The 11,505-nt window shown below is 40.5% G+C and overlaps 1 protein-coding gene across 5 annotated transcripts in view; it reads right to left on the reverse strand.

Moving 5' to 3' along the window:
- Positions 1–11,505, reverse strand: part of TGFBR3 (transforming growth factor beta receptor 3) — a 268,553-nt gene that overhangs the window by 235,942 nt on the left and 21,106 nt on the right. For 4 of the 5 annotated variants that reach the window (XM_019501597.1, XM_019501599.1, XM_019501595.1 and 1 more), the window contains exon 2: positions 2,039–2,219. In XM_019501597.1, the coding sequence (XP_019357142.1) occupies positions 2,039–2,099 (61 nt within the window). In that variant the 5' untranslated portion in view covers positions 2,100–2,219. Of the gene's footprint in view, positions 1–2,038; positions 2,252–11,505 lie in introns of those variants that run through there. The other variant, XM_019501596.1, reaches the window with a different exon arrangement.

An 11,505-nucleotide genomic window follows, 5' to 3' on the forward strand; every position in this document is an offset into this window, starting at 1 on the left:
TTCAAGGATGGACAGATTAAGGTTCCCATAAAGTCTGAATTACTTTCAAAAAATGAGACTGGGTTTGATAACTAAAAATACAACGTCAAAATAATGCTAACATCAACACTGGGCTGTGGGTTGTGCTTGGATCAGTAAAAAATTATCCCTCTGCTACCCAGACACAAAATGGCCTTGTCAACATAATTAGCAAGAAACAGAAAACCCCCTCCAAAAAAACCCAACTTTGATGCTACATTGGAGCTTGTTCCAGTAACGTCTCTTTAGTGTGGTCCTGACTGCTTGCTCGACTGGATAGTTACCTTCTCTTCCCATCCCACATGGGCAGTTATGCCCTCATCTCCATATACAAGTGTGCTTACAGGAGAGATACATTCCACATCACTGTAAGTCTGTTTAAAACAGAATAAGCTTTCTAGAGAATTTTAACAGCAAGTACAATTAAATAAGCAAAATTAGTAATACTGGCTGGATGCTTCCAGGGGAGCTCAGCCCTGGAGAAAATCCCTTGAGGTTTAAGGACATTCTTGCAAAAGCATCATTTTCCATGTCAGTGATGAAAGGAAGCCAGATTGTTATATGCTTTATTGCTCAGACATGTCTCTTCCAAAGTCAGTCATCTTTTCCACAGTGAGGACAGCAGAGATAGACACAAGCCATCTGTCCATTCTTCCCACTACCTCATTCTGACTGACTGCATCTCTGGCCACTTCCCCGATGACCCATGCTTGCGTGCAAGCTGGACACAAATAGAAGGCCGGCTGTTGTAGCTAAGGGAGAGATGTCTTTAACAAATGTACCTTATTTTAATGTACTTCTTGAAGTCCCACTTGCAAAAAATTAATGTCAAAATAGAAGCATGTTTGTGTGCGCTTGGAAACTATAATGTACAGATCAATCATAGGCCCTGATCCTGCAGATAAGTCTGCCTACCATGGCTAGTGACAGGACTTGTAAAAATTTATGCAGCACTTGCTAGCTCAAAGTTAAGCCTATTCCACAGGCTGAAATACCCCAGTATCCTGAATCTCAGCCTTTTTCCTTTGTATCCCACATCCGCTTAGGTCTGAAAGCCCTGGTGCCCCACTGGCCAGACTGCTTATTAATACAACCTCCCGTATCAATTAAAACTATTATGCTAAGTGTCACATACACAGTGTGAGTGTGTAAAGCTTGAAATTTTAATGGAGGAAAGACAGACTGGGAGAGAGACACGAAAAGGTTGAGCGACTCAGCTAACATCATCCAGCAGAATACTGGCCCAACAAGAAACAAGATCAAAGCCCAGATGCAGTGCTCAATCCACTAGCAAGCACTATTTTTCAGTAAATCAGTTCTAAATTTAAAAAAAAAACCGAAAAAACCAACAAATGATAGGTAGCCAAACATCAATCCATCAATTTATTCTGAGTTTATACATCAAATCCTTTTTAAGCGACAAGAACACCTCTGCCACAGAACATGCTACTCAGCTGACAAACTAGTGTTGACAGCCCTCGCACTCATACGCTGGATGACAAACTGTCTTTTCCTGAACCCCAAGGTACTTGCAAAAATGGTAACTGAAATAACACAGCACCCACACTTGTGGGAAGAACAGCACTGGGACAGTCTCTTCAGACTCCGGAAAACAACAACATTGGTTTACGTCTGGTTCAGCTTTGTAAGGATACCTATGTGGTTAACTGGACTACAAATTTAAATCCTTTTTAAAAAGAAAGTTTGGATTATATGGATGGGAACAAACACCCAGAAAGATACCTACTGGCCCAAGGTAAGCGTTTTTTCCCCCAATCCTGAGCATAAGGACCTTAACTGGCACTAACATGTTATATCGGTAAGACAGCTTAGAAGTACTGCACAGAGAGAGTCTAACAGACTGAGTATCATAATTGCACAGTACTGCTTTATTCTGCATTTAGGCGACATAAAAACCTTAGCTTATAGCAGTCTTTTGGCATGAAAAGCCATTTATAATTAATAATTCCAAATGCAGAGAATGAGTTACAATGAGTATGTTTTATATAATGCCACCTACCTGCAGCAGCTAAATACAAAATCATCAAAGCAAATACTGGAGTCGTACAACTTGAAGTCATTTTTGCAAACGCTATTTTTTAAAAAAAATCAGCTTCCTTTGTTGTTCTTCATGTAGCTGCACTTCCTTTGAAAACCAGTGGAATATACTTTGCAATCAAGTCTTTCAGAATTCTAATGGCCTAGAAAGAAAAGTAAAATACATTGTGTTAAATAGTTGAAGACATTTATGTAAAATTACATCTTTTTATTATATCTAGCAAAAGATATTTTTAGACTATTACACAAGTGTATTTTATACTTCTGAATATTATAGGTAGCAAGAGGGTCATTTAGTCCATAACGAATCTTTTCATTTTTCATATTGGCTTCCACTCCCTTTTCTGCCCCCTCCTCCTCCCTCCTTGCTCAAAAAACAAAAAAAAAACCCTCAAAAACCACACCAGAGTGGTGATCTACAATGTATTGCATCATAAAGCTAGCCTTGGAGTCCTGCTGAAGTCTGGAAGTAGTTCCTATGGGCTTATGTTAGTTTAAATATACAGAGTTTCCTTGAGTCACTGATGTCAGGAAATACACTAACCCACCTTAAAATATTGGAAGATACTACAGACATGCACAAGTTATTTTCAGGTAACACAGTGATTCTGAGACATTTCTCAGTACTACTAACTTGAAAACCATTTGTAGATTCATAACACTAACAGAGAGTTTATAGAATTTTTATTTAAAAAATGTTTTGGGCCCAGGCCATAGGAATTACCATAAATATTCACAATGATAAAGTAAATACATCTTAGATATGCTGTATAGCTTAAATTACAACACATTAAATACCAGTGGATATTATTTAGAGTTTAAAATTTTTAATCAAAATTTCCAAACTAACTTTATAGATTTTTGAGTGCATCAGTTACCATACAATGCAACAGTCTCCCCAAAGCTGGAAGTACCGCATACCCCCTGGGGCCTTCCAAAGTACCCCCAGGGGTATGCATACCCCCAGTTGAAAACCCCTGAGCTAACTGCCAAGAATGAGAATCTCAAGTCAGTATACAGGGAATTAGAAGGCTGTTTATCAGATCCAACCAAATAAGAAGCAAAAATATTTTATTTCCCTACCAACCTTTACAAACAGATGATGGCTCAGTAACCATAACTACATATTAGAAATCAGATCAAACTACTGAAAATAAGCATTTCAGGTTGAGTGCCAGAATGTAGCTGAGCCAAGACAGAATTCCAAACCAAGGCAAAAATTAATAGTTTAAAAAACAAACAAACAAACAAACAAACAAACAAAACAAAACAAAAAACCCTTGCGCATCTTGGGTGGAATCAAAATAAGGTCATAGAAACTCAGGGCTAGGCCTGAACTTCACCATGATCTGCTATACAGGCTATAATTTTGAATGATCAGCAGCCTGTGCCATCACTGGATTATCATTTCCCAGAAGCAACATAAGGGGTTGAGAGGAAACTTCCAAGAACCTCTTTGAGGATTTGTCCTCCAAATAATTAAGGACCTATCTTATTAGCGGTTTACCGGATTTCACAGGAAGCATGAAATTTGGGATTGTCCACTACATCAACAAAATAAATAAATAAATCAAATGCTGGCTTTCCAGTGGAAGCACTGCCAGAAGGGGAAGGCACCAGCTGGCAAGGTGGTACAAAGAGCAGCAGACAAGATGGCAGCTACCCCTTAATCCCTCCTCCCCTGCCAGGGCCTCTCAGCCAATAAGCACCAAAGAGTGGGACTGCACGAAGGGCAGCTAGCAGTCAAAATGCTGGCCACCCCCTCATCCCTCCTCCCACCTGGGACCTCTCCACCAATCAGCACTGAGGGCTGGAGCCACTGAGAAATGACCACAAAATTAGAGCTTCACCCTGCAATCAGCCCGTGAAAAGTGGTAAGTCCCCCCTGTGATTTAGGTAGGCCTCTACAAATAATTCTCAAAGAGAGTTTCCCCCATAGAATGAACTTCAGTTAAACTCTAGGCAAGGGCTGTCAGTGCAATGACCCAGGGCCTGTCCACTGACTCTTCCTCTACAGCTGCGGTTTTCAACGGGCGGTCCACAGACCCCTGGGGGTCCACAGACTATGTCTAAGGGTCATCAAAAGATGCCTATGATCAATCAAAAGTATGTGAATACCTACACTTACCATTCAAAGGGGTCTGCACCTCCATTCAAAAGTTCCAAAGGGATCTGCACCTCTGTTCAAAAATTTTTAGGGGTTCACAAATGAAAAAAAGGTTGAAAACACCGTTCTACAGGAACTTCCTTTAATGGACTTAATAGGGCCTCACCTAATTACCCCTTTGTCACACATCCCACCTTTAGGAAAAGGATTGCAACATCTTCACATACAGAAGCCTTACACTAATAACTGCTATCTGTTGTGCAGAGAACAGTTCACCCACATCTCCACCTTTTCCACCCCCCTACAAGTAAATCTTGACCCTGCAGTGTCCCATAGGGTGAGGGGAAAAGAAAAAAGCATAGAAGTTTTGTTTGCCACATAGAACTTAACCTGCTGAAAAAGGGCTCTTCATGTAGTCTCAAAACAATCCTAGACAATTAACCAGGCCCTAAATTATCACATAAACACAATTTTCCACCCTTCTTTCAGTGCTGATTTCAAAGCACCCAGAGAGTGCGATTTAGTGGGCGGGGAGGGAAGGGGGAGAGGAAGAGTCTAGATTCATCAGGTCTTCCTGACCTACGGAAAATAAGTTAAAACCATAAGTCTACACTCATTATGGACAGCAGTTCATTGCTGACTTTGGAAAGGAACAGCTTGCTTTGTGCAGACCATTTAAATGTATAGCTATAGATTTACTGGAAGTCTTTTTCCATCATTTATGTGTATTTGCTATTTTAAAATTCCCAAATCTAACATGTAAGATACATGTGACTAGATATTTTTATTTAAAAATACAGATTTTTTTTCTTATTGGATAAAGGTTATATGAGACCATAATTAATATATGTGAACACCTAATAGTACATGGAAACCTTAAATAAAAAGTGGGATGCTTAAAATATTAACGTTAGTTGTCCAGCTTAACAAAATGCATACAATTCACCATGTTGCTATAGTCTTTAAATGAGACCAGTAAGCATTTTCTTCAGACCAACCTGAACTATCATGGGCATATTTGAATGTATTGTTTTAAGTGGCAATAAACATACTGAAAATACATATTCCTTCATCTTTAGAAGGTAAGATCCCTGCCACAGCTGCATTATTTGTTCCATCACTCCCTGTAAAATTAATATATGATTTTATAAGTTTGGATTGGAGGTTGTAGCGTTAATATTTGTCTTATGAAGAGACAGCATTTCATATGCACTTATATTCTCAGCAGTAAGAGAAGTCATAGAATCATAGAAAGTTAGGGTTGGAAGGGACCTCAGGAAGTCATCTAGTCCAATCTCCTGCTCAAGGCAGGACCATCCCCAACTAGATCTTCCCAGCCAAAGCTTTGTCTAGCCAGGTTTTGAAAACCCAGAAAGATGGAGCTTCCACCACCTCTCTGGGTAACTTGTTCCTGTGTTCTACTACCCTCCTAGTGAGAAAATTCCCTCAGTCTTTCCTCATAAGTAATGTCCCCCAGTGCCTCCACCATTTTTGTTGCCCTCTGCTGGACTCTCTCTAATTTCTCCACATCCTTTCTGTAGTGGAGGGCCCAAAACTGAACACAGTACTCCAGATGTGCCCCACCAGTGCTGAATAGAGGGGAATAATGACTTCCCTTGACCTACTGGCAACACACCTACCAATGCAGCCCAGTATGCCATTAGCCTTCATGGCAAGAAGGGCACATTGCTAGATCATATTCAGCTTATTGTCCACTGTAACCCCCAGGTCCTTTTCTGCCCAGCCACTCAGCCCCCAGCCTGTACTTGTGCATGGGATTATTTCATCCTAAATGCAGGATTTAGCACTTGTCCTTGTTGAACCTCATGAGATTCTTTTGGGCCCAATCCTCCAATTTGTCTAGGTCACTATGAATCCTAGTCCTACCCTCCAGCATATCTACTAGTCTCCCAGCTTGGTGTCATCTGAAAACTTGTTAAGGATGCACTCCATCCCATCTCCCAGGTTACTGATGAAGATACTGAACAAGACAGGCCCCAGGACCAATCCTTGGGGCACTCCACTTGATACCAGCTGCCAACTAGACATCGAGCCATTGATTACTATTCTCTGAACCCAATACTCCAGCCAGTTTTCTATTTACCTTACAGTCCATTCATTCAGCCCATACTTCCTTAGCTTCCCTGTAAGAATGTTATGGGAGACTATCAAAAGCCTTGCTAAAATCAAGGTACACCACATCCACTGGTCTCCCCACATCATAGAAAGCAATGAGGTTGGTCAGGCATGACTTGTCCCTGGTGAATCCATGCAGACTGTTCCTAATTACCCTTTTTCTCCTCCAAGTGTTTAAAAATGGATTCCTTGAGGATCTGCTCCATGATTTTTCCACGGACTGAGGTGAAGCTGACTGGTCTGTAGTTCCCTGGATCCTTCTTCTTCCTTTTCTTAAATATTGGCACTATGTTTGCCCTTTTTTAATTATCCAGAACTTCTCCTGATCACCATGAGTTTTCCAAGAAGATGGCCAAGATGATGGCTCTGCAGTCACATCAGCCAACTCCCTCAGCACCCTCGGATGCATTCCATCTGGCCCCATGGATTTGTACACGTCCAGTTTTTTTAAGTAGTCCCTAATCTGTTCTTTTGCCATTGAGGGCTGCTCACCTTCTCCCAAAGTGTGCTGCCCAGTGTAGTAGTCTGGGAGTTGGCCTTACCTGTGAATACTGAGGCAAAAAAAGTATTGAGCACTTCAGCCTTTTCTGCATCCTTTATCATAAGGTTGCCTCCCCCATTCAGTACGGGACCCACACTTTTCCTGATCCTCCTCTTGCTACCAACATACTTGTAGAAACCCTTCTTGTTACCCTTCTCATCCCTTACTAGCTGCAACTCCAATTGTGCTTTGGCCTTCCTGACTTCATCCCTGCGTGCCCGAGCAATGCTCTTATATTCTTCTCTAGTTATTTGTCCAAGTTTCCACTTCTTATAAGCTTCCTTTTTGTGAGTTAGTTTACTGAAGCGTTCCCTGCTAAGCCATCCTGGTCTTCTGTCATGCTTGCAAGTCTTCCTGCACATTGGGATGGTTTGTTCCTGCACTCTCAGTAAGGCTTCTTTCAAATACAGCTAGCTCTCTTGGACTCCTCTCCCCCTCAGTCTAGCTTCCCAGGGGAACCTGCCCATGAGTTCCCTGAGTGAGTCAAAGTCTGCTCTTCTGAAGTCCAGGATCCTTACTCTGCTGTTCATCCTTCCTTTTCTCAGGATCCTGAACTCAAATCATCTCATGGTCACTGCTGCCCAAGTTGCTATCCACTACTACGTTCCACTCCAATTCTTTCCTGTTTATGAGCAGCAGGTCAAGAAAAGCATGGCCCCTAGTTGGCCACTCCAGCACCTGCACCAGGAAGTTGTCCCCAGTACTCTCCAAAAACTTCCTGTCCCCAACATACTTCAAAAACAACCCAAGCAATATTACAGACTACTAAATGATCCTTCTTAGGAGCTCTAAACAGGAACAATTTACTTAACTTATTCTCAAATATATGGTAGAGGTACCTTTTCAGGAAAGTAGTACTGGAAAAAGATCAACACACAAAATATTGGAAACAGTGAAAAGCTCAAAACAGGAAAGCCTCAGAAATGACAACTTCCTTGGAGAATATTTAAGGCTTATAAAAACTACTGATCTTGGAACTACTGGAAGTATTTAATGAAGTCTTAGATTCCAATGTCACTCTTTCCTACCATGTAAGGTCAAATTGTAAATCCTCAAACCCAAGAGAGATCAACTCTAAGATACATGAAGGTCAGCCTATTTTATTCAATAAAGACAGTAAATTGTTGACAAAAATGTTGGACACTCATGTAACACAGCAGTTTAGACTGCTGAAAAAATGAATCAAGTGGGTTTAATACCAAAAAAGCAAGTCATGGTGAGTTTATGCCAGATCTTGAACATCATTTCAGAAGTCAAATGCAAGTTGGAACCACTTGCTGCTATTTTACTAGATTAAAAAAGCTAATGAAAAACAAAAAGTTCAATTAATGTATCTGCTATCTAACTCAACTTTTTAATAGTTACAGAGGCAAATGATAAATTATCAAATTTAGCATGTGTAAATTTTTAAGTCAATCCTAATTATAAGTGAACTTCATAACATGCTGCAAAAAAGTCATACATCCAAACAAGCTATAAATAAGTAATCGGAAACTTGAGTTAGCAATGCATAACCCTTTTATGAACAACAATGAACAAAAGAGATCAACGAGAAACAGATGGGCTAAACAGAGGGCACTCAATAATACACTGAAATAGGAAAATTTGAAGCACTGGTTAGATCATTCTTTTATTAACATAAGAGTACAATCCAGCAGTTGCATTTTCATAATGTAAAGAGCCATGCTGAAGTATTGCACACAGAGAAGAGTGGGAGATAAAGCTATATTGCCCTTCGTTGTTATTATTATTAAGGACCCCAGCCCTTACCCTTCCTCACAGAGACCATTAATGTTGTTGATTGGAAATGTGGAGTTTAATTCAGGTTTGATAGCTCTCTTATAGCTCCCCCTTGCCTCCAAAACAGAAACAAATTAGAGGTTTCAGCCATGCCCTAATCCACTGATTAATAAAGATCTCATCATATTTTCATATACATGGAAAAGCCCCAGGCTTCTACTCTGCTGCCTGATACCACCAGTTCACAGGAGATAAATTCCAGAAATAATGATTGAATCACTATGAACTGCCCTAAGAAAGGACTCTCTGGATAGAAGATTTATTAGAAGATATTTGTGTACTTAACAGAAATAAGAGTTATGCACAGCAAATTTCAACCAACTGACAGGTAGTGGGAAACAGTGGGTGTATTAGCAAGAGGTGTTTCTACCGCACATTAGTATGTCATAGTGAAAGTCATGCTAATGCACAATAGAATTAGACTACTGCACATTAGCATCACATAAAAAACATGTGCCAGCGCTACTACGCAGTAGCACTGATTATGGAGCATTTAGGACCTGTTATTACAGGTACTAAGCTTAATGTGCAGTAATTACAGCACATTAATGCACACGTAGACATGCTCAGTGACTCCTTCAACTCACCTCATGACTACATCATTTTAGGAACCTGATTTAGGCCACTCCCAAGCACCCACCTATCTACAGATTTCTGTTCTAAAGTAATTCAAGCCTAACCCTATAATTAAAAACCCTGTTAGAAATACTAGTGATGAACTCTGAAATGCAGTAGGCTCTAAGGAACTGTAGTATCCAGTTTAAAAATTACCACCACATTTTTTAAAAATTGCATAAGAAAGCACTGCAAATAAACTCTCTTTTAACCATGGAGCATGCAGGCCTATGTTAGATATAAACAGACAGCCTTTAGAGCAGGTTAGAGAGATAAAGGCCATTCATGACTATTTTTGAAAAGTTAACAAGAAAAAAAAGCAGTTATAAAAGGGCAAATGGCAAATGTCACAAGGCATTTGTACTTTAGATAATTACTTGGATTTCCAAATGTTCCTAGTTTAAATAAAATCTAGTTAAGAATCACTCTGATGCCTACTAAATATGGAACTTTTTTTATATTTACAGAAAAATGAAATACCATCTTCTGAGGCTAAAAAGATACCATCAACATGTAGCTCAATAGTTGACAAATGGATATCTTAAAAAGTTAAAATTTTTCAATGGATCCATACCAAGGAAAAAATCTGAGCGTTTGATAACATTTTGATACCGGTCTCTTTATATCTGAAATCAATGCAAGTTAAGGTCCCTAGTAAAAGTTAGGTACCTAAATTACTTTATGAATCTGGGCATAGAGTTCAGGGGAATCTATGCTAAATTGCTATAACTGTCAGAGTAAAGTGTATGTTGAGCATTTTTTTAAAGTTATTCTTTCTTAGACTGGTACATAGCACACAGGATCTGGCTTCAGGACTGAAATTTACAGTTAACAGAATATGTGAAATCCTGGTTGCCAGCATAGCACAAGAGACAGAGCCAAGATGCACCCCAGAAAAATGGCAGAAAAGCAAAATGCTGCTATTTTCCCACTGTGACATGATGGGGACATCTAGATTAATTACACAGAATGAAAACAGGCCCTATGATGAGAGGCTGAGAGCCATGAGACTCTTCAGCCTGGAAAACCACAGGCGCAGGAGGGACCTGGTGGCTGCCTATATAAGGGGTGTACATCAGGATCTGAGGGAATGCCTGTTCACCAGAGCACCCCATGGGATGACAAGATCAAACGGTCACAAACTCCTCCAAGACCGCCTCCAGCACCTACTCTGGACTCTTTCAAGAAATATTTGGACACTTTCAAGAAACATTTGGATGCCTATCCTGCTGGGATCCTTTGACCCCAGCTGACTTCCTGCCCCTGGGGCAGGGGGCTGGACTCGATCTTCTGAGGTCCCTTTCAGCCCTAATGTCTATGAGATCTATACAATCTAAAACTACTCATGCTATACAGATTGTTTCTTTTAATCCAGTTGTCTCTCTTTATTCATAATAAATCTTGTGTTACTGTAACTCAGCTGGTTTTAAGCAGAGGATTCACATGAACTATGATAGAGAGGCAAGATAACTTCCAAGAAGGGGCAGGCAAGGAAGGGTGTCTGCAGCTCATCCCACTCCAGAGTCTGAGAATGCACGTTATAGGAAATCTTTATTAAGGGCCATGGTCCTAATAATGCAGTAGTTCCCAAGAGCCATAGCAGAACCAAATTTAAAGGGAAAAGCCAGTAATCATGCAATCGTGCAATCATGAAGGTGTATATCACATGACCAAATCAAGAAAACATTTATTCTATATTTTAATGGATTTAAGGCTAGAACCAAATGTTGCATCTGTCTTGGGTCCAGTCAGGCCCCTTTTGGCTAAGTACAGACAGTCAAAAACCCTGAGGCTGAATCTATTTAGTCTTTGCAGGTTAGTCTAAACTGCAGAGATTAAACTGAGAAACAACTAGACATACATTTACTTTTGATTCAGGGAATGCAGACACATGCCTGCAGTGACTCTAGCCAGAAGCCAGGGGATAGTAGAACATGGCTAGCACATAGCAAACATGGGCTGCATGTTCACTTCCTCTTCTTGGCACCCCTGAGGTCTCTGGGATTTGCAACCCAGACTTACACCAACAGGACTCTTCCAGCCAGGTGCTGCTTCCAGGTGTCTCTGGGATCTGTAGTCCACAGCAGCAGCCAGTAGTAAGTTTGAGTAGGGGATGGGGTGTTTAACCCCCCCTCTCTGGCCCAGATCCAAGCTGGGGTTTGCCTGGGGGAGTCTATGACAGCTCTATGTCTTTTTTTTTTTTTTTTTTTTTTTTTTTATAATTAAAAAA

This window comes from Gavialis gangeticus, unplaced genomic scaffold (genome assembly GCF_001723915.1).
Source record: "Gavialis gangeticus isolate Ggan-Ray unplaced genomic scaffold, GavGan_comp1, whole genome shotgun sequence".
In the NCBI taxonomy this organism is placed as follows: Eukaryota; Metazoa; Chordata; order Crocodylia; family Gavialidae; genus Gavialis; species Gavialis gangeticus.